This window comes from Macrobrachium rosenbergii, chromosome 10 (genome assembly GCF_040412425.1).
Source record: "Macrobrachium rosenbergii isolate ZJJX-2024 chromosome 10, ASM4041242v1, whole genome shotgun sequence".
NCBI lineage: Eukaryota > Metazoa > Arthropoda > Malacostraca > Decapoda > Palaemonidae > Macrobrachium > Macrobrachium rosenbergii.
In genome coordinates this window covers 6,407,434-6,432,769 of record NC_089750.1, presented here as the reverse complement: position 1 = coordinate 6,432,769, position 25,336 = coordinate 6,407,434, and the positions used below count along the sequence as shown (strand labels likewise).

General features: G+C 36.6%; 1 protein-coding gene across 2 annotated transcripts in view; it reads right to left on the bottom strand.

The window, feature by feature from the left end:
- The window catches only part of LOC136842461 (putative ferric-chelate reductase 1 homolog), a 174,812-nt gene extending 151,570 nt beyond the window's left edge, over window positions 1-23,242 (bottom strand). Inside the window, exons 1-2 of one of the 2 annotated variants that reach the window (XM_067109820.1) lie at window positions 22,933-23,242; window positions 5,123-5,472 (exon numbers count right to left, since the gene is read on the bottom strand). In XM_067109820.1, the coding sequence (XP_066965921.1) occupies window positions 5,123-5,472; window positions 22,933-22,963 (381 nt within the window). In that variant the 5' untranslated portion in view covers window positions 22,964-23,242. The remainder of the gene's footprint in view (window positions 1-5,122; window positions 5,473-22,932) is intronic. The other variant, XM_067109819.1, reaches the window with a different exon arrangement.
- Window positions 23,243-25,336: the final 2,094 nt, after the last annotated feature.

Below are 25,336 nucleotides of genomic sequence, written 5' to 3'. Positions count from 1 at the left end.
TTTATTTAAAACCACAGAAAGACGAATTACACAAATTATGCACCTACAAAATGTCTGACAAAATTAATGTATATATATATAAATATATATATATATATATATATATATATATATATATATATATATATATATATATATATATATATATATACACACTTATATTATGTACGTTATTCTCAACTATAACAACAAAACTACCAATAAACCAGCTAAATGAATGCATCAGGAATATAATATTTTATCAACACACCTACCACTAAAAATATAAAAACCATGAGATTTTGGGTATGAAAGAATGCTACGATAATACAATTAAAATATTGCACTACCGAAAACATAATAAATATTCCCCCAAAATATATGCCCCGCAAATCACAATACAGAGAGAGAGAGAGAGAGAGAGAGAGAGAGAGAGAGAGAGAGAGAGAGAGAGAGTATACAACTTTCACTAAATTATAGGGTATTGTACCCGACACAACAGCGCCTAGGCAGACGGACAGGTGAAGAATCTCGCAGGTGTAATTACCTTGATGAAAGGGATTGCTCAGACAATGGGGACCATCACAATCTGAAAGTTTCTCCTTTTATGATGCCTTTACATCCTTCCGAATGCCGTCTATTGTATAAATTGTCTTTCAGGTAAGGGGTTAATAGTTCCGCACTGTTGCTGATGAGAGAGAGAGAGAGAGAGAGAGAGAGAGAGAGAGAGAGAGAGAGAGAGAGAGAGAGAGAGGGTGGCTACCAGGCTAGAGGCACTTGGAACTAAAAGTAACAGAGAGAGAGAGAGAGAGAGAGAGAGAGAGAGAGAGAGAGAGAGAGAGTGGCTACCAGGCTACGCAAATGCGTGTTTTCATCCGGAAGAATAAAAAAGGAAATAGGATCATTTGGAACTTTTCCTCAAAAGTTAGAGAGAGAGAGAGAGAGAGAGAGAGAGAGAGAGAGAGAGAGAGAGAGAGAGAGAGAGAGAGAGGTTGTATATGTCTACTAGATATTTCCCCTCAGTAATAAAGACACTGAATTAAGAAGCAAACTAAAACCACCTATGCACAAAAAAGCACGAGAGAGAGAGAGAGAGAGAGAGAGAGAGAGAGAGAGAGAGAGAGAGAGAGAGAGAGAGGATGGCTACCAGGCTACGGAAAAGCGTGTTTTTATCCGGATATATAGAAAAGGAAATAAGATCACTTGAATTTTTGATCAAAAGTTATTGAGAGAGAGAGAGAGAGAGAGAGAGAGAGAGAGAGAGAGAGAGAGAGAGAGAGAGAGAGTCAAAAACCCATTCAAAAGTGCAAAATGTCATCTAAGATAGATGTAACAAAGTCAAGAGGAAAAACAGAGAAATCCGACGCTAAACATTTCAAAATCGACACCTTTGAAATATAATTCACTTTCACTCGCGAACCAGACGGTGATCGGAGCGCTCACCGATTGGCACAAGGAAGAGAGAACAAGAAGAATAATTGCAAATGGACCGAACACAAAAGGAAGAAGAAGAAGAAGAAAAAAAAAAAGAAGAAAGAAAAGAAACGGCGGATGAATAGTAAGAAGTCAGCCGTTTTGGCCACATGGCCATTTCTAAAACCGGATCTGCGCGTACCACATTTGGGCCAAAGGACGCCGAATGCTAAGAGGGTCCTTGAAACGCACGCCGAACTGTGTGCTGTGTCCCGTTAAGTTTCGATTTGGCTTCTTTACGAGAAGTCCAATAAAATGGCGAATTCATCGGAGTGAATAATGACACGGATATGATGACAATCACCTGTAGACAATTTAAGAATGACAATCAGCACCTCCGTTCCACTTCAACGTAGATTACTTATTCAAACTTTCAACTTAAACAATAGCAGTAACACAACACGCTTATTCTGCATGTTTCTGAGAATACAAAACATTATATTAATAGGTGTTCAAAGGAGCACGAGGTCGTGGTGGCATAAGGCTTGGTTAATAGAAAAACAATCTAAGAAACAAACAAACAAACACAACGCTTGACCTCATCTGTAGTGGTACAAGGACCACCTCCAAGCGACACGTCGACTTTACCTCATCCAGAGAGAGACAGAAATTCCCTTACAAATTATTATTATTATTATTATTATTATTATTATTATTATTATTATTATTATACCTCAGAATGAGTGGCTCCAAAACGTGTTTACCCTCATGTTCTCAGAATGTCTTTCTGGAAGAAATTCACAGCCTCATACCCTCCTCCACGAAGGCAATGACCCATCACAGGTGACTAACCACCACGTACACAACTCATCGCTTCGATCAACGGAGGCCCCGATAAGACTTAACGAAAGATGCCTAGAGCGTTCCTGCTCGTTAGGAAATCAAACCCCGGAACTTTTGCTGGTCCGCAAATACCCATCTGCGTAGTTCATTCGATCACTAATATCCAAAATGTACTAACTTTAATAATCTGAAAATATTTTATTGCTACAAAACTTAAAGAAAAAAAATTTTAATAACATTAATGGCGCATTTTCCTGCAAGGAAAGATTCCTCATATAAAGTCCTCGCATGAAAAAAAGTTAAAAACCAGAAGGGGAAAAACAGCAACGGGGCATTCCTCACCATTCTGTAGGTCCTTCACCACCCGGTGGTATTCGGTACAGTGGAACGGAAATTCTAGTAACGGTGTGTCACTAATCATACGCATTGTACTAAAATTCATTCTACAGCGGGATTACATTCGAATAATCAAGAAATATTCGAATGGAACAAAAAGTTAACAGTATCAGCAATGGGCCTTGACTATGTACAGGTATGGTTGAAGTACGTACAATGAAATAATAATGAAATTGATAACAGCAATCATAATAGCAATAGTACAACGAAGGCCACACATTTCGATTCCCCGTAAAATAATGATAAAAAAAACTGAACAGGAAAGGCTCAAATGATTAGACATCCCAAGAAATGGTCTGTGGAATGTTGAGGAGATAAAATGAGAGAAGTAAAAAATGTGAAGGCCGAAGGGTCGGTGTATGAGAGAGAGAGAGAGAGAGAGAGAGAGAGAGAGAGAGAGAGAGAGAGAGAGAGACGTGGCCTCGCAATGCCAACCCACCCACATCACCCAACCAGATGCCTCTCTCTCTCTCTCTCTCTCTCTCTCTCTCTCTCTCTCTCTCCTCCTCCTCCTCCTCCACCTATCATCCTCCCTCCCTCTAACCCTCCCACACTCCCCTACAACTAAACCACCCCCCTCTCCATCACTTCCTCCCGACTCGCTTAACGGATCAGCGGTCGAGGTGAGAGGAGAGGTTCCTTCGTAGTCAATTCACGGCAGGAACATCACCCAGCTCTCAAAGACTTTGCTCTCATGTATTCAGGAGATGATACTGATAACACTACCTGATTCCAGTTTGCTCCAGATTGTATGATTACAACTACACTAGTATTTTACCATTACCGTTATTAGTAGCAGTAATGTTACTATTACACTTTCAGTATTCTTATCACCCTCAAGTGTCAAGATGCTTTCAATATTCAACACCTATAAATAGGAGTCACGATACCTGATGTGTCATTTATTAATGGAAAATAATACGTGTATGTTTAAACAAGGAGTGGGAGTGTGTGTGTGTGTGTGTGTGTGTGTGTGTGTGTGTGTGTGTGTGTGTGTATACAGCACTTGGCTAGATTCGTTAACTCCCGGGAAATACCCAAGTGAATCAGTAATGGAGCATTCAGAAGAAAGCTCACTAATTCTCGATTTGATTCCCTCCCTTCCGAGAGAGAGAGAGAGAGAGAGAGAGAGAGAGAGAGAGAGAGAGAGAGAGAGATTGCAGCCCTAGAAATGCAAAAGTGATACATCTACATTTAATCACAGGTAAATGCATTATCAACTAGAACAAAATTTCAAAAAAAAATAAAAATAAAAAAATAAAAATAAAAAATAAAAAAACACACTCAGCTATCCCGTTATCTGCAAGTAAGAAGATGAGGCAAAATAGCACAGTCACGAACACGTGAATGAATGATTTACACATTAAGAATGCTCGAATGAGTGATATACACATTGTGAATGAACACAAAAACCAAAAGCCACATAGTTTTTGTGACATGAATCAACGCAGCGATAATAAATTAAGAAAAACATCGTAATACGGTATATAAATCACAAAATAATCGCTACGTAAAATAAAAATTCATAAAAATAAAGTATTTCCACGAAAACGACTATAATAAAACTTAGGCACAGCATGACAAGACCAGAATGCTCAAATTGCCTGTATGTTCTTTCGCACAAAGATACTCACAACGCAGCGTTGAAGTCACCGGAGTGAACTGCATAGATCTCGATAGGTTCTCATAGCATATGTGAGAATAAAACTGATTCCTCGTTTATCTGAATAGATAAATTCTTGTTTACCTGAATAGATAAATTCTTGTTTATCTGAATAGATAAAATCTTGTTTATGTGAAGAGGCAAAATCTTGTTTATCTGAATACATAAATTCTTGTTTATCTGAATAGATAAAAAATATTGCTTATCCGAATAGATAAATTCTTGTTTATCTGAATGGATATAAATCTTGTTTATCTGAATAGATAAAATCTTGTTTATCTGAATGGATAAATTCTTGTTTACCTGAATAGATAAAATCTTGTTTATCTGAATAGATAAAATCTTGTTTATCTGAATAGATAAAATCTTGTTTATCTGAATAGATAAAATCTTGTTTATCTGAATAGATAAACTCTTTTTTATCTGAATAGATAAAATCTTGTTTATCTAAAAAGACAAACAAGAGAATACGTCTACATAAGCATTAATCTATGTATATGAGTCACCGCAAATAACGACAAACATAAGGGTGCGTCCATACTGTAATAAAACGTACCTACAACCTCGATAACTTATCGAACAAAACATCACACCTTGAATAAAAAAATCAACGACTTGTTGGCAGTACAAGCCAGTGCCTCATACGATTTACAGCATGTGCCAAAGATTCATTCTCCACTCGAGGTCGTTGACTTGTATCAAACCCGTCTGTGACACGAATGCAATAAATCTTCTAAGTGAGCTGATGGTCGATGACCCGAACAGAATAAAAACGCCACAGACATATTATAAAAGAAACAAAAAACGATCGTCTCCGAGAACACTCACATTGAAGCCCTTCCCGCAGGTGAGATAGCTGTGGTCGGTGGTGAAGAAGGTGCCGACGATCTGGCTCTCGTCGTCGGGGTTGCGGGCCTGCACCAGGAACCCCATGAAGCCCCTCTCGTCGTCACGAGTGTGCAGGGTCACCAGCATCCTCTTGCCGCCCTCGACCGAGGCCGCTCCGGGCGCGATGGTGTAAGGGGAGGGCGTCCCCTGCGTCACCAGCCCGTGCCCGGGCATCAGGTCCCCGCAGGCGGTGTCAGGGGCGCCCCTGGAGTAGCCCAGGACGCCATTGCTAGGGAGGTGAGACGCCAGCAGGAGGAGCACAGTTGCAATCGGCACAGGAGTCCGCGAAGCTGTCAAATGAAAAAAATATATATATATACTCATATTATTCAAAGTGCTACCAGGGACGCGTAAAATAAAAACAAATCTTTTTTGTAATTTAATAATGACATAAATAAAAACATTTAAAAAAACGCTTGATGAAAATTCATATTAGGATTACCAGTTCAGATGCATCAGATAAATATACAGCTGTCAATTAGTAGTGTTTATATCAACTAGCATAACCATTTTTGGAGAAGGTCATATCAAACATATACTAATCGACTTTTGAACTAAAAATACCTATAACATAAATTAGGAGAATCGTCATTTTTGCCAGTAGTCAAAAGATTAACATGATACATTACAGTTATGTATTGATACCAGAAATGAATTTCTAAAAATGATATATAAATACATAAATATACATATATATATATATATAATATATATATATATATATATATATATATATATATATATATATAACCCACTTATCACTCATTATTCATGTTACAAGTAAACATAAAAAAAGACTATCTGACTTACTGGTAAAGAGAAAATAGTAACATCGTGTTTATACTAGCTATTGATATTAACTGAGGGAAAATCTATATTACTTGACTGTTGCAAACGAACACAAAAATACCATGATAATATGCAAGGTGCAATCAACTTTCACCAACTTTCCTAAAATAGTGACAGACGACCTTTTGCTTTGCGCAATTCTGCAGGACACTAAAATCTAGGCAGGCTAAATGACCTGTGTGTTATTAAAGCAAATCTACTTAATATATTGGCCTACACACCACTAATAATTATACAGTACCCTATCACGCTCCCAAGGAAATGTTTTACCGTGAATATTCCCGGTTCTTAAAAGGTTTTCAGCTGTGCACGGTACTTAACACGAAACCAATAAATGTAAGCGAGCCTCGGGGAGAGAGAGAGAGAGAGAGAGAGAGAGAGAGAGAGAGAGAGAGAGAGAGAGAGAGAGAGAGAGAGAGAGAGAGAGAGAGATTCATGCCTCAAAGCTATGAATTATGAAGTATACTGCTGTCTGATATTTCAGAAACTGATAGAATTCACTAGGAAATCATTTTCTCCATCAGAAACTTACATAGGCTATACATAAATATATTTATGCGTCACTTGACAAACCAATCTTGAATTCTCACAAAAAAGCCAAAAACTTTAACTATTTCTGTGAGATCTTAAATGTAACATTTAGTCTCTCACGTTAAATATGAAAAGATACAAAAAGAAAAATATTTCACAAGATACACGCATTTACACGCAGCTCCAAGAGCGAGAGCCCCTGCCTGCATAAGGCGAGCTTTATGTATTACAGCGAAAGATGATACAGAACGGATCCTATCGACTTGAAGATGGACCCAGAGATACATCCGTACAACAGGCACAGTCTGGTACCAGTGCTCCATAAAGTATTTAAAGCCTGTTTTGTCCTGGGGCTATACAGACAGACACCAAACATCTATAAAAAGGAGAGGCTTTTTGTTTTTTTTTTTTTCCGTCTTAGTTGGTACTGCAGAGTCCAGCTGTCCACACTAGACTTCTTATTCTTTTAACACATTATCCCACTTTGAACAAGGGCACGGGCTTGCACAAGGACAGCCTAGCCTAAACCAACCACTGTTTTTCTTTTATTTGGTAATGAACTGGTACAGTATATCTATTTTACAACGCATTCTTATCGTTATGCATTAGAATACAAACGCACCTTGAGAGTTACCACCACTTAAATCATTCTCAAAGTCCTTCATTTTGCAAGTGGAGGCAGCTACTCGACTTACAGGCTGACTCACGCGGAACCAAGCCTGCCGGCCATTTGTAATGGATGTAAACCAGGAAGTGCATGTCAGTGTTTCATGTTCTCGCATCCTTGCTAAGTCTGTCAGGTGAAAGAGATTGCTATCAGTGGTATTCTATCCTGTTTGTAGTGGTATACATACTGACACACCACGCCCAAGTCCGCTTAAACGCGAGAAAGTGTACTAGCCTTTAACGGTAATTTATAATGCAATAGTTCTCACAGAAACTGGAACATCTTTGACCATCCGTGACCTACAACCTTAGACTGAAGTTATTTGAACGATTTCTTAAACGCCTTATGGCCAATCGTAGCCAACCGGAACCTACTTAATGATATTCGGTTTCTAAAATCATATGTTGATTCGCTGACGTCCTTCTCAAATTTTCTAACTAGCTTTAACCTAACCAAAGTGGTCTCGTTCCTTGAAAAGTAAGAAAAGCTAAACTGAAATTACCCGAAGGTTTTCTCATAAAGCGTGGACAATTACAACCAACCTCAGCTTATTTCCTCTGGTTTAGGTTTCTATTTTCTGTCCAGTGATACCAACCTGGATTGTTTCAACCAGCCTTAACCTACTTCCTGAGATTTAAGATTTTATACACTCTTTTATACAAACAAACAAATTTCTCATAAATTCCGGTCACAATATTTTTATAAGATCTCTGGTGCAAAATCTGATAAAAATTAACCAGTTGTAAACAGTTTACTAAAAGATATACATATATATACGTGTATGTATAATATACATACATACATACACATAAATATATATATATATATATATATATATATATATATATATATATATATATATATATATATATGTATGTGCGTGTGTGTGTGTTCCTGATATAAACATGACAAAAACTTACACCAGAAACAACATACGGCATAACCTTACAACTTCCCTTTTTTTTTCTTAATTCATCAAACGTTCAGTCAACCAAGTCAACAAATTTAGCAACCAAACAGAAACCTACTGATGCATAATTTGGCCCCTAAAAGTCACGTAGCCACGAAACCTGAAACCCGTTCACTGAGCAATAAACCCACTCTGCCTAAATTACAAAATGCTCGTTCTACAAAGCACTCAATGCATCCACGAGGATACTAAGCATGACTGTTCATTCGCCAATGCATTCATTCCGCCTACAATGCAGCATGACCGTCCTACATTACACGTTCATTCCACTCGTGAGAATGATCAGAATGACAGGCCAGAATGACGCGGCACGGCTGGAAGCAATGGCCCATTCTTCTCGAGAATAGATTGCTGATGTTGCGTTACGTTAAATACGTAATTCGGCCCAAGGCCAATCTATTGTCATGACGAGGAAAATAACAAGATTCTAAAGGTATTCTCTGGTAAGTTATTCTAAGGGTGGTGTTTGATAGATGAGTGTTAGGGTGTTTTTTAAATATTTCATAGGTGTTTGATGAATATAAGATGGCGCGAAGGCTTCTTTGGCAAATGATTACCGAGTCCTTGGTTAAAAGTTTAAAAGTCTGATTATGTATATATATATATGTATATATATATACACATATATATGATACAAATATATATTTATATATATAATTATACATATGTAATATACTGTATATGCATATATATAATGCAAAACGTATAATATATATATATATATATATATATATATATATATATATATATATATATATATATATATATACACATATATATATGTGTGAATTAACAAAAGTTTTAGTCAGATTATATATGTATACATACTGTATGTGTATATATATGTATATACATAAATATAATATATATAATATAAATACGCATATGAATAAATAGTATACATAGTGAATAAAAGCACTAAAAGCGTTAAAAAGAACATAAACTACCGTTAATAAAGTAAACCCAGCAACCATAAAATGACAGAACGAGTCATTTATCACTGAAATAGTTTCTACTATCGATGGAGGAACACACTGCAAGCTGAATCATAGAAATAAAATAACAAGCATAAAAAGCACACAACTTTCTTTAGCACAATCGAGTTTTCTGTACAGCGTATAATTAAGGCCACCGAAAATTGATCTGTCTTTCGGTGGTCTCGGTATAATGCTGTATGAGCCGCGACCCATGAAACTTTAACCACGGGACGGTGTTGGCCTATCCTATATCGTTGCCAGAAGCACGATTATGGCTAACTTTAACCTTAAATAAAATAAAATACTACTGAGGTTAGAGGGCTGCAGTTTGGTATGTTTGATGATGGGAGGGTGGATGATCAACATGCCAATTTGCAGCACTCTAGCCTCAGTAGTTTTTAAGATCTGAGGGCGGACAGAAAAAGTGCGGACAGAAAAAGTGCTGACAGAATAAAGTGCGGACGGACGGAGAAAGCCGGCACAACAGTTTTCTTTTCAGAAAACTAAAAAGCGTTGGTCAGTTCCGTGTAGCAAGAGGAAGCTGCACAACAAAGTAAAAGGAAAAAACCGATCATCTATATTTAGAAAACGTGCTTGCAAGCACGCTTGGACAGTCAGGAACCCGTGAGAACATACCTGGAAATTTTAGCTCTCAGATTATACTTCGCTTTACTGGAACGCTGTCAATTTCATAACACTGGAAGAATTTAATTTTCATAATGATGAGATCTGACCTAGAATTTTTATTTGGGGTTGGTTTATATTGTAATCAGCATTCTCTCTTTTTTTTTTTTTTAGTTTAGTCTGCATCTCATTTGGCAGTTTGTCACTGATTTTTTTTTTTGTCAGGAATTCTACACATACTTTCCAAGTTTCAACTGATTCGTTTATCTTATACAATTCTGCATCTCTCATTTGCCTATTTTGAATCCTGCATCTCTCATTTGCCTCTTTTAAATCCTGCAGCTCTCATTTGCCTATTTTAAATTCTGCATCTCCCATTTGCTTCTTTTAAATTCTGCATCTCTCATTTGCCTATTTTAAATTCTGCAGCTCTCATTTGCCTATTTTAAATTCTGCATCTCCCATTTGCTTATTTTGGATTCTGCATCTCTCATTTGCCTCTCTTTAAATCCTGCAGCTCTCATTTGCCTATTTTAAATTCTGCATCTCTCATTTGCCTCTTTTGAATTCTGCATCTCTCATTTGCCTATTTTAAATTCTGCATCTCTCACTTGCCTCTTTTGAATTCTGCATCTCTCATTTGCTTCTTTAATTCCGCATCTCTCATTTGCCTATTTTGAATCCTGCATCTCTCATTTGCCTATTTCATATTCTACACACAAAGTGGCTGTTTTTATTAAGAATTGTATGTTTACTTAGGCTAACTAGTTACAAACTCTGACTGGTCAGTTTTCTTCTTGAATCTGCATCTCTTATATAATTACCTATTTTAACATTCTAAGTGGCCATTTTTTTTTCACAAATTCTGTACTTACATTCACACACACAAAAAAAAAACTGATCCTAATCTTACCATGAATGACTTTAATAATAATCATTGTAGTTAAAATGATAACTAGCTTGGTTTTTATACCCCTATTGCTTTAATTAAATTGGCACCAGGCTTTTATTTATAAATTCTGTATTCCATTCCTAGACCCCTAGAATTAGGAGCATGGGTTCAGAATGTCAGAATTATGGTTGAACTTTAGCCAGTTTCACAGAATTCTATATATTCCATGCCTTAAATCCCAGCTTCAGCTGAAGAGCAATGGTCGCGTGACTTCTAGAATTCTGGATAAGAATTCTATATTTGGAGTATATGGCTTGACAGGAATCTGACCATATATACTGTATATTTCAGGTGCAGTTTCCGCATCCATCTCATTCTGATTCTGGAACTCCTGTTCAGGCCGACTTCGCTATGAAGTATACTCAAACCAACTTAACATGTCAGCCCTCTCGTGTAAAAATTCTCCACTGCAAAACTGAGTTGAAAAAAAAAATCCTTATATCGGTCCAAGTCAAATATGTCAAGCGTGGGATCGTTGGCGTACCGTTTTCTTTCTTTTTTTTTTTTTTTTCTTTTCTCTGCGGGAACGCACTCGAGCAAGGAGCGGAATGAATCACTTCGGGAACCTGGAAACAAAAAAAATTTTCCCACCTTGTTACGAGGACGAAACTTGGACCAGCGTAACGAGAGACTAGTAACGTAACCTTACAGATATATCATTAACATATATACATACACACATATATATATATATATATATATATATATATATATATATATATATATATATATATATACATATATATTATATACATATATGTGTGTGTATGTATGTATGTATGTTTTATCATCTATAGACAATGGATTTTTTTAAAATTTTTACTCAAAATTAAGCCCAGCTTCGTCTAAATCAACCTGGCCGGGGAAAATGCAATGATTTAAATTCCTTTTGAGTGTAAATTATCCAAAAGGTATATACAGTGATTTTTATAATATTTATGTTTACGTGCACACACACACATATATATATACTGTATATTATCTATATAAATTATATATATAATATATATATTATATATATATATATATATATATATATATACATATACATACATACATACATACATACATACATATATATATATATATATATATATATATATATATATATATATATATATATATATATATATATATATATATATATACACCCACACAAAACGATCTGTCATTCATCCTGGAAAACGGAGCGAGTTATGAATGTCACGCCCCGATTCCCAACCTAATAACAACGATTGAACGGAAGATGGACCCCACTGCTCTTGAAAACGTTACGACCACAAAGCCCCCACCCCCACACCCGCCTCTCCGGACTGCAAACTATGTGCAGCCACCACCACTACCTGTCACTACATCAGCGCTGATGTTTATTCCCATGACTGGTGACGTTACCGAAGATGAAACATCACCTATACTGGTCACTTCCTTTATGTATGGATGACTCGTATGAGAAATATGTAGCTTTACTTATTTATTTATTTTTATTTTCGCTCTCTTTTAAAAACGGGTCAAAAGATGAAACGTATCGAAAATCTATTACAAAATAACGTATAAAAAATTTTATGAAATATCATTACATTTACAACGTTAGCATTATATGAAACCATCGTTAATGTTAGCAAATGAAATTCATTACAAACTAATCCGTCACGTTCATCAACTAAGTAATTAATAGTTTCGTAAATACCATAATCCCCATTTAAATAAAAGTAAAGCAGGTCACATAATGCAAGGCTCTCCGTAAGACCGCAAAATCACGCAATGATAGGCTATTACCTGACATCTGACAAATACGCAATTTACGGAAAGTAAGACGTCGACAGATGGCTGAAGATAGGAGAAAAAACATACAATATTTTCAGCAAAATAATTAGGTATAATCTATCATACTGACTTTTTTTAAGTGTGTGGGTTCGTATTTTCTAATGAATGAGAGCATGAATCAGTAAACGATACAATGCAGGACTATCCTTGATTACAACGCATTTGCCAATTAAATGAGCGAACAAGTTTCTCATTTATGAGTCTAGTATTCTTTAGCAACAGAAGCAATCACTTGAGCGCAAAAAACAAGATTACCTTTAGGCTAATCAAACCCGGAATAGTATGTGCACATGAACCAATCAATTTTGATTCGTTCATGTAATCTGACACAAAAATGACCATTGTCATCGTCGCGGGAAATATATTTTTTAATATAACCCAAAAGAAGTCAAACGAAACAGACACATGCAAATTAGCCTACAATTTCCATTCCGCTTCCACCAGCACCACACATTAAGCGTGACCAGGTGGCTCTGATGTCAACAGAAAGAGTGCGATCAAATTTCTTTACCAAGAGTTGCCAAGCATCAGTATAACTGTTAGGAATTTCTTCTTTCTACTATGTTTCTTTTTTTTTTCAACATTAGACCAAGTCGTCAATATCAAAGGGTGTAAAATAAGCAAATTGTCTATCTGAAATACCCGATTAAATGTGAACAAACGAGTTCGATTTACAGTAGATTAGGCCTATGCTCAATTTATGTAACATGGTTACATTTGCTATTTCAGCAACTTGTAGCCCTTGGAATCTATATCTAATTATCATTATTGATCAAAATGAACATACGTTCTAATGCAAGACTGCTAACTTGCACAGCGAGCTTCAACATAATGGAAAGATCTTAAAGGAAAAAGAGGCAACGTCACTATCAGCAAAAGCAGAAGCTGAGCTTCAACAAAAATTATTGGCAAACGAAGAAGCCACAGACAAATATCATTGCGCAGAAGACTTACAGCGAGAAAATCACATAGGAAGGAAAGTTAAAAAGGTATCGCTGACCCCTGCCGAACGCAGGTGGACAGCCCCGTGAAGTTGTTCACCTCGAGAAACTCACATGAGTTGCACATTTCACATTGTCAGAATTCTTAAAGCCTTAGGGATGCGTGTGAACTCGGCTTTAAATACTGGCTTTGCTTGCAAAACAATTGCAATGCACTAGCACGAAATAAGGATAGAAGAAACAGCACTGTCTGAGAAACAGGTGTTATAGACGTTTCTGGGAAACAAGTGTTGTAGATGCCTAGACCTATGTGTTGAAAGAGGCAGACAGATAACATTAAAAAAGAAGAAAGCATTCAATTTCGCAGAACGTTGTTAGCTGAAATGTAGTCCTATATTTGACAAGCGGTAACCATCACCGTATCAGGTTAAATCCAGAAAAATAATTACGTGCTTAAAATAATCATGGAACTCATTAAGAGCTTAAAATAACCAGAAAAACCATTACTTAAAATAATTAGGGAACATATTAAGTGGTTAAAATATACAAGAAGCAAAATAAATGCTTTAAATGCTTAAAATACACAATGGACCAATTAGCCTATATGCTTAACATACACAAAGGATAAGTTAAAATGCTAAAAATACACTAGGAACAAATCAAAATCCCCAAAATAAACACGGAACAAATTAAAATGCCTAAAATAAACACGGAACTTTAAAATGCTTAGAATAAACAAGGAACACATTACTTAAAATACACAAGGAATAAGCTGAATGCTTAAAATAAACAAGAAGCATATCAAAATGATTAAGACAAACTAGGAACACATTAAAAAGCCTAAAATAAACATGGAACAAATTGAATGCATAAAATAAACAAACGATAACATTGGATTCTTAAAATGATCAAAGAACTAACTTCGTGTTTAAAATAATCAAGGAATAACCACACACGGTACTTGAATTTAAGATATAACTGGTTAAAAATCTTTCACCAGCGAGAAAATTATCTTTACCCTTTAACCAGAGAGAGAGAGAGAGAGAGAGAGAGAGAGAGAGAGAGAGAGAGAGAGAGAGAGAGAGAGCTAAAATGAAATCCTTTACACCATAAATCTGTATTGGGAGTGGCGGTTCAAAGCATGACTCTGGTTGAAAATCTGCCTTTCCCAACCAAGGAAATAATATTCAAGAAGAAGCAGAAGAGAGAGAGAGAGAGAGAGAGAGAGAGAGAGAGAGCGACTAAAAGTTCATCCTTTAAATCACAGGTGTGTGTTGGGGTTGCAAACCTGTCTTTCCATAACATGACAATAATATTCAAGAGGAAGGAGAGAGAGAGAGAGAGAGAGAGAGAGAGAGAGAGAGAGAGAGAGAGAGAGAGAGAGATAATCCACAATCCCATTAACTTGCCAATTCCTTATTGCCTCTCAGAGAACCACTTAGAAGTGCCCAGCCAAACCCATGGTCTGCCAATTCGAACCTTCGTTCTCTTTCCTTTCATTCCTATCCTGCCGTGAGAATTTCCAAGGAACTCAGAACATGCGTTCCAAAAAGGCCATCAATGTCATTCAAATCGCATAAAAAAAAACAACAATCGTTTTAGTCTCTCGCCAGCACATTCACCTATTAACGCTGGACGTTCGCAAGCGAGAGCTGTTACATGCCTGTCATGCCAACTGACATACCGGTTTCCCGACATGGTATGACAGCTATGTGGGCAAACTATTACGGTCCATGTAGGGTATATTATTTCCTATTAAGTCGTCAGCGTCATTAGCCTATCCAAATTACTATTGTTACTACTATTCATTTTGATATTTATAGATGAATACAGATCGTGACCCTTTAGTCTGATAAAACTAATGGTTGGAAACAGGTACACTAGGCCTATTTCGGCGCGTAAGTCATTCACACGATTCTTGTCTTATTCATACAATATTAAATATAAGGACAAGTAGCAGACTGGGTTGAACATCTACGTGACAGTGATAATCGCATAAACTACTAATCTCAGTATGCTTATTTTCTCCCTTGTCTTAGACTGGATGCATGTATAAAAATACAAACTGGTCACCAGTATAACAGCTAATTATTACATCACACGCACTCGACTTTCTATTAACAAGAGGCAACGCCCGTGAAAACACGTCATCTTGAAGTCAATCAGGTGCCAAATAGATTTGCAGACAGTCAGCACAATGGTTTGATTCATCACTTTCAAAACTTAATAATAAAAAAAAGCAACATAATGCCCTTTTCTACCAAAGTCTAGAGCAAAAACATCGTAAGGGATAAGGAAGGGAATTAAAAGCAGTTAATAACATCGAAAGAAGCGACATACTATCTTATAAATAGAGGAAATCTTATAAGATCCGGAAACGCAGAAATAGTTAGTGAATTCCAAAGACTGATAGCAAATGGAAAGGTTAAACCACAAAAGCAGCCAACAGAACTCTGAAAAATCGTAAGATGTAAGCAAATTCTATAAACATAAACCAATAAAAACGCTTACAGTACCTTTATTTACACGTGTAAATATACACGGCTGCATAGAGCACACAAAAACCCGAAAATACATCACTCTAATCCCTCGGTCATGGCAAATCAATGTAAACAACAAATACAGTATACAGTCACATGACAAAATGATCCGGATCACCACAAACAAAACAGTTATATCGTAAAGGAAGAAAGCAAATACATAAATCAAATTGTGTTATGTTATGCGTTAAGCCGGCAATGCATTACATGCCTGCCTCTCTACCACAGTATTACGTCATGCCCTGTACTATTAACTTTTACTACATTTCGAAAGCTGCCCCAAGTTCGACAGGATTTCCCTGGCGTGATTGCTTTCACTGACAGCGCAAAACTGTTAGGCATAATATATTTGTAAGTTTATATAAGAATTTCACACACACACACACACACACACACACACACACACACACACATATATATATATATATATATATATATATATATATATATATATACACATTTCCAAGCCATATAGGCTATATACCATACATATTTATCCTACTAGCTACCACGATAGTCGACTAGCCTACCACGAAGTAATGGTTAATTTGTTACATCAACTTTTAATGTTTATCGTAAGATGTAATGGACTAACCTTCCATTACACAAATAAAAGGATACTGAAAAACTAGTCTAACCTTCTATAAAACAATATACGAAGAAATATAACAGGTTCATTTGACGCTTACGTCTACTTCAGCAACAATATGACAAACGCCACGCTCCCCTCCACGTACAACCGGAGAATACACGGTCAAGCTAACACCGGAAACCCCTGTGGCTTTTGGAGGTTGACCAAGGGTTATTGGAACGCGAACTTGCAATGTGGAACAATAACTTAAACCTTCCTGGTTCCAATGTCCACCATCAACAGTCCAAAAACGCCGGTAAAACGCGCGTGCATGAGGGAAAATTGTACCAGACCACACATATCCTAGACTCATTCATTCACTCTGTTGGTTTCCCGGGCTCGATGTGACCCAATGACCCCCCACGCATACTCAAGTGACCCAGTGTTGCTCACACCATTTTTCTAAGGTCTGTCAAAAGCTTTTGTAATCCTACGTGTCACGATGCTAGGCCTATAGACTATACTCTGAGCCTGATGCTTGACTATATGCTCTTCTTGAATACGGTAAGCCTATCCTCAGAGTAAAATGAAATAGATGATTTATTAATTTTAAAGTCCAAGTGGCTATTCATAAGATCGTTTTAAGAAACATTTCAACTCCTAGGTCTAAGAGCACTATAACGAAAGGTATTTGGGAGTAACATTCGTTTCTCGTAAAGGTACCTGGTAAGGAAGCTGATCTAATGAATACGAGTTGCAATACGTAGTTTGGCAAGCTCTCGGTAATACAGAGCCACTAACCACGACATTTTTCAAATACTGAATAACAAATCGTTGCAATATCTTAGCTCCGTTGTAATTTTGTGAACAACTTGTGGCCAACACTTCCATGACTAAAATCATATTAAAATGTTACTGACTGTCCTTTTATCTCCACCTTACTTCACCGACCATTCAGGAACTCTTAAAAACTACAATCACTCGTCTGGTAAACTGTCAACGCTCGCTAAGAGAAATATCCTCTTCCATAAACGTCCTCATAAAACAAAATAAGAATAATCCGGATACATCAGGCTTTCAGCAAACGGTAAACGATTTGTATACACGTTCGATTGCAAATACATTCAATAAACTAACAGACGACACAAAGAACATTACGAGCGAAAACGTACTCTCTCTCTCTCTATATATATAACACATACAATCTTAGCCATGTAAAATACGTGATCTAAGAATCTTTCAAGCACTGGAGAGCTACTTAAAGAACGCTATCTATCAATACATTGGTGAAAGCACCAACAAGTAGTAAAAACAAGAAATAATATTCAGACTGTCGCTAAAATTACCTGAGCGTAGCTGGGGAAAAGAACACATCACTCTTGACAATCGTGAGTTCTGCACTTTACATAATTAAAGAACGAACGCGTGCGCGCATGCGTGAACATAATGAGAAACTCGATCGTTCAATCATTTCGTCACCGTGGTTTCATTCCACTTTCTATCATAACTAGCGGGACTGTCGGGTCTATTTTGACATTATGTCTCGCTTCATTGGAAATTAATGCTCACATGTTCATACATTTAAATGTTGAATCCGTAGTATTTCACGTAATGTTCTTATTACGATAATAGATTTAGATTTATCTGGGGTTATGTAAACATTTACATTGGTCTATCCCTTCCTCACCCTCTATTCCCGTTTTCCTTTCTTTTAAATAATTTAAAACTATATAAAAAATATCTCGATAACAAATTTCAGAAATTAGATTTAACCCACGGGGTTATCGCTAAAATCGACGCTTTATGTGCTACTAAAATGGTCGTCGATTTCAGCGATTCTTCAAATCACGCGGGCAAGAACAGGTGGTGTTGGAGGCGGGGTTTTATGATGTCATAAGGGTCTTTTCAGAATAAAACAGTTTAAATGCCTCAATTTTTAAATAATAATACGCTTGCGCAACTTTTGGTCAGTTTCGATGAACAAATTTACTTTTTATGTGATTTATTGATATAATTACATAAAATGGCCCCAGACAATGATTTTGACATAAGTCAGGGTTCTGAAAGTGATAGCGTAAGTGAGGAATATGATGTTGAAAGTGATAGTGATACTGATATCGTGATTATGATCATGCATCCGTCTGGACACGATAAACCATTATTTCCGGCACGAAATTAGTTTTTACAGAAAGACATAAGCGTGCCTCCAAGAAATTCCCAGCCCATTCAATACCTTTATTTGTTCCTGACTGACAATGTCAGATAATTTGTAAAACAAACGAACAAATCCTCAAAACATTTAGTGTATATATGTAAATAAGGTTACTATATACTTTCATTAGGGCATAGTAATTGTTGATAGTGCTGTAACAACTAATTGCCTTCTCTTTTGAAACTCGGTGTGAGATGGTTTCGTTAAATGTCTAATACCTGTTGAGCTACTAGTTATATATGCCTGAATTTTTTCTCCAACTTCTAAGATAAATTTAGCTCTTGTTCATTTATGAAATGATGAAAAAGCATGACCTGTATAAGTGTTTGGTCGCAGAAAGTTGAAAATGAAAAAGGATAAAAAAATTTCCTTTACATTTCACAATATATATATGTTCTCTTTGCAAAAAAATATATTTTTATTGCCGTGCCATTTTCTGGCGATTCCAATGGTATATAAAACATTACTATTCTTATGAAAATAATCTGATAAGGAAATTTCCGAAGAAAAAAAAAATTAGTGAAATAGGCGTCGCATTTTAGCAGCATACGCGCCGCCGCTCGTGGGTTAAACCCCAGAGAGCAAAACGGTAATGTATTATGTTAGGATTCATAGTACTACATAAACCTATCGTTAACAGTAACTCTGCAGGACCGTACAGAGTATTCAAATGATGATTTAACACAAACAACCAGTCCTCAAATTTTGAGAAAACTACGTACTACTGTGCATATTTTTCGATTTCTTTCCTCCTCCCTCTAAAATGCGTGTCAAGGTACTATAAGCCACAACAATTCCACCACGCTGCAATAAGCTTGTGGCAAACGTGAGAAGGAATACAAATTTACAAGTAAAGAAGGCATATAATATAGGCTAAGGGAGCAGGTGCCGCATAAGAGCAAAATAATGAGACTCATAAAGTTGCTGCCTCGATGCCTGTCAAATATGTCAGGATTACTGAGAAAGAGGGGCAAATGTGATGTCCAATACCAGTAGCCTTTACGAGAGAGAGAGAGAGAGAGAGAGAGAGAGAGAGAGAGAGAGAGAGAGAGAGAGAGAGTTTACCATCAAAATGGTAAAACTAGACCTAGGTTTCTAGATTTTCATAATGACCAGTCTTCGAGACAAAAGCCTTAAGCTAGTTTTATCTTTATTGATTGGTATATTCTCCGGCATCTCGGCCTACGTACAGGAGAATAACAACAAACTGATCATGTCAAGACATTAAGTAGCCTGTCCCGTCGCCCTCCAAACAAAGAAAAACGAGCATGAAGGAAAAATAAGAGAAATTTCTCACCGTCATCATCTAGACCTGCTGAACCCAAAGACGAAACTTTCACTGGCACGAGACACGTCGCTAAGATGCCCGGCCAGGTCTCTGTGACCTTTTACCATTTTTTTGCCAGGTCTATTCCGTAACATGTCGCAAAAACCGGGTTACGTCACTAAACTACCTCTACCAACTTTTAAGAGGCTCTTTTGTGGAGTAACTGCACAGTCGTTAGAACTAAAGCAATATAATATGGTGTACTTTTGTGTCGACCAAAAAATTAGACTGTTCAGATAAGTAAGGATATACAGCATGTAAATTACCGCAGTACTTAGCCAGGTAACTTGGCCATGTATAGAACTGTAGTATAAAACATGGCTAAGTTACCTGGCGTCACATTTTGGAATTAAAAACAAAGTTTATCCTATATTACATAAGGTTAACTCTCTAACCTCGTCTGTTTCTGGATAATTTAACTGGCTTTTTGCAAACTGGTAGACCCGTCACTTCCCAGCAAGAGAAAGGCATTATAACTTTCTTTTACCTTGAAAATGTATCTGCAAGGGCAAACGATTTGGTTGTAGGCAGAATAATCAAAATAAAATATCCGAGTACAGCATAAAATATTCTCCCATCAAGAAATTATTAATTTTTCATTCATTTGGAGTCAAAATGCCTAACACACGTTCAAACCAAACAAATCTGAAATAAGTCTTTATTCTCAAAACATTAAATGAGCTAGCAAGTTCGTAAATACTATTTGCTAAAGCCTGGTTGCTGATGCAAGTTTAAGATAAATTTCTTGAGTTTTTCGGTAATTAAAACAGTAAAACAGCAATTATGAAATTAAAAATCCACATGCGGTATGCACAAAGATGTCCTACTTTCTAATAACTATCATATATTGAAGCAACCAATAAATATTTAAATGCATTCGAAGTGAAGAAATTCTTTGACAGTTTTATATCATAAGTGCACAATATCCGCCGCAGTTGATGGCCAAATGAGTGAATTATCAATAATTATGCCTATAAACGGTATACACTTGTGTACACAATTTACTAACATTACAGACACGCGTGGAATCGAAGTCTTCTTAACATCGATACAATCATACGCGATAATCACACTTGATTATCTTTTTATATGCATAACCGATAGTTTAATAGTAATATAGCCTACTCTATTTTTAGACTTTATAACGACACCACGGGCCCAGTTATTCACATCACTGGCCTTTATACAAGTAAGCAGGATGAATGTACCTCTTTCTGCGATTCTGGAAAATACGAACGTCTGTATAGTATACCACTATTTTTTAATGCATTGTGCATTTCTAGTACTAATAATAATGTAATTTAATTCATATCACGGCCATATACAGACATACAAAGCAGGTACATTGCAGATAAAGAACAAAATATATTAGGAAGATTTGCCAAAACGAACTGTTACGTTCATTATAATATCAACAGTGAATGGTACCAATGAAATACTGTCATTTAATAACATTCACTGTGAGTAGGAAATTAAATTCCGCTAGAGCAGTAATGGCAGCCAAAAAGATTTTTTTTTAACCGCTCCTCAACTGATATTTAAGCATGTTGTACTTCCATGGTACTATTTCGGCAAGTTTTTTTGTTTAAGAGCCGGGCTAAAAAAAAAAAAAAAAAAAAAAAAGCGAAATTTCCAAACAATTACTGTAGTCATTATTTTCGAAGTACTACCCGTTCATTGCATATAATTTAAAGCTACTGAAGTTGCTATATTTCGTAAATATCAGGTGACAGTAACAACTTTGTGATTTGTGAGTATGATGGGGCAATTTTATCCTGAGAGCATTTAAAAATTAATCGATCACAAATTGGCATGCAGGGAAGGCGTTTTATTAAAAAAAAAATTATAATGACGGAACAAAAATTGTTTTTAAAAACATCACGATAAATGAAATTTACAGAAAAACACAAAGGGCTCACTCTGTTAAGACCAAATAAGAACTTCTAACTGACAAAAACGGTTTGACAAATTGAAAGTTGGCTGGCGTTACCGGACGGCTGATGTTGAAATGATTCTATGCAGCCCGGTAACTTTTTCAAGTAAGGAAAACCTAGATAAAAAAAAAAAAAGCTTCAATTGTAGTGGAATAGAACTCAGTAAAACCCTTTCTCCAACCAGACGTAAAAAAAAAAAAAAAACGGGCCATGCCCCTAAAATTCAGTTTCACCTTGTCCAAGCACATTATAGCGTTCTCCCATAGCCTTGGGCCATAGCCCATTTTCACTCTCGAAGAGAAGAGGGCTGCTGCCCGCTCATCATGACGCAAGTCCTGACTTTTATACCCAGCGAGCTCCTCTCACCTGCTAAGGTACGCAAGACTTTTGCCCTTTCAATTCTTCGTTCCTTTGGGATACGTACGCCATGAAGTGTAACTCCAACAGACAATCTATATAATGTAAAACCCAATTTTGTATTTTAGCTTAAAAAACGTTACCAGCCGACCTATTCTTCCTAATGATCTTGTTTAAAGAATAACTCTCTAGTTTAAGATCATATTAACTTGAGGGTAGTTTCGCTGTCTTAACCAAAGGGAATTTCCTCAAGACGAGAGGATGGCTAAGGCCTACAGACAACTAACCCAAAAACTAAACTACCGCAAAAGTAGGCCTGTTTTACTAAACTGAAAAAGTAACTCATAATATGTTCAACTTAAACGTTAATTCTCCCTAAGTCTCCACTTCTTAAACGTAACTTCCGTAAAACCGTAACGAGAAACGGAAAAAAGAAGTTTGGTCACCAAACCCAACACCACCTGTTTAGCTCACCTTTTCTGTCATTCGCCATCTTCTGAAGCATAAAAACAAGGCACTGAAAACACTTCTCAATTTCTTTCACTGTATAACCTTACGAACGATCGCTTTCACGGGCAATTCACAGAATCAGATTAATCCACACATAATCGCTCGGTGCTCGGAGCATCCCAAATTCGACGGAAGGAGAGACACAGGAAGACCTTTCACCACCAGAGAGAGACCACAACTGAATGGGAACGCGAACGAGTCGGGCGGCAGGAGTCGGTGACGGTGACTCAAGGGACTCGACAGTGTTGCCTCTCGGTTGGTTGCTTCCGTTCTCTGTGAAGAAGGAAAACCCGGGGCTGATTCACTTCCACCGCCTTCCTTTTCCACGTTCATTTTATGGTGTCATGTTGTTAGTAGTGCAAAGCAGTTAGTTCTCTCTGAAAGGGAGTAACTTCCGAGAAGCACAAGGTCTTAAGTTTTGTGCAAAATAGGTTTTACCACTTTCATCATCAAACTGCCAAATAAAATCGTCATCTGTATAATCCTTTCAGCGTTATTCGTTGTCAACAGGTTTGTTTGACTATATATATATATATATATATATATATATATATATATATATATATATATATATATATATATATATATATGAATATCTTTTATTGGAATACAACAGTAGGCTATAATATGAAGATAAAAGGCCCATAAAACACTGTTTGAACATTGCAACCATATATTTCGAGCAGAAGGAAGTGCTCGAAATATATGGTTGCAAATGTTCAAACAATGTTTTATGGGCCTTTTTATCTTCATATATATATATATATATATATATATATATATATATATATATATATATATATATATATATATATATGTGTGTGTGTGTGTGTGTGTGTGTGTGTGTGTGTGTGTGTGTGTGTGTGTGTGTGTGGAAAATCTATCGACTTGATAAGACTTTACATCAATAATACTTTAGTCTCATTTCACTTGGGAATTATCTATCAATTATGAATTTGCAAAACTTCACCTTTAGAGTTGGATAATTAAAGAATTACATCATTGCAGACATTGTATTTTCGTCTTATCTTACATTCTTTACCTTTTCCTAAAACGTTATATCAAACAGTTATTGACTATTTTTCGAACATCTTCACCTGTCTAAAAGTTGCCTTTGTGATTTGTTAATTTATATGTGCCTTAAAGCATTGTTATTGTTGTCCTCTACAGTAATAGGATGAAACTCAAGGAAACCATACGTGTGTGTGTAAGATTCTTCCTAGGTAACAAACTTGGGTTGGTAAAACTCTTGTGCCAGTTGCGTATTTTAATCAGTTGTTCCAGACACTAGACCAGTGTTTCTCAAACCAGTGGTTCTCAACCCCCCTAGGGGGGCGTCAGCAATTTCCAGGGGAGTCGCGAGGCCTAGGGAAAATTTTAAAATTCTAGAATTATATTTGTTATTTTCTGAACAAGAGTGAGGAACTAATATTCAGAAGTTTATAAAAAATATGCAAACGTATTGCACTATAACGTTAGTTTCCTATAGTCTACCACTCTAGTTAGACTCGCTAGGCTTACCATTATTCTGCAATTATTTACCTCTCTCCCTGTCCCTCGAAACTCCTTCTCCTTCTCTTTTTTTTTATTTTCCTCCTAATTTGGGAAGGAATTTTACTCATAGATGCAAGGGGGGCGTAGAGGGAAGGGCCAGCTCTTAGAGGGGGCGTGGTAATAGACCAAATCTGAGTGTCTTTCTCAAGTTACATGCGTCAGTGACTCATTCATTTTGGTCTTTACACCACTGATAGATCACAGAGTATTACTCAGTGAAGTCTTTTCCTTCGCCCCCCAAAGCAGAAGTAACAATGATTCATATTGCCCCGGAGGATATCCTGGCAGGCCATGTTTCATGTTTCACTTCAGCCGAGTTACTTTACCACCGTCGTAGTAGCTGTACACTTAAAATTCAAACAACCTACCTACTTTGCAGAGTGTTTACTGATCTACTCATTCTGATTAGCCTGCTTCCTTCTGTATTTTCATTTTCCTTGTATGCAACTGCTGGCATGACTGACAATATCTGCTGTTATTACTTTTCTAGGTTTTAATTAATAGATTTTAACAAAGCTTTATTTTTTGGATTCCATAAATTTGTTCAGCACTCATAAAATTTGATGACCCCCACTTGAACTGCAAAATAATGAAATGACTTTTTTTAAAGTTAGTCTTAAAAACTGTAAACTCTGCAATGTTCAATTCAACATCCTGCACTGCCATGGAGAGGTGCCAAGCTGTAGGAAAAGCAATGCACTGCATACAGTGATTGATTTATGGATTTTAGGCATACATGCCAAGCACTGGGGTAACTAAGGCCATTCAGCGATGAAAGGTAATTTGACACTGAAAAGGTTTTCAAGGCGTAACA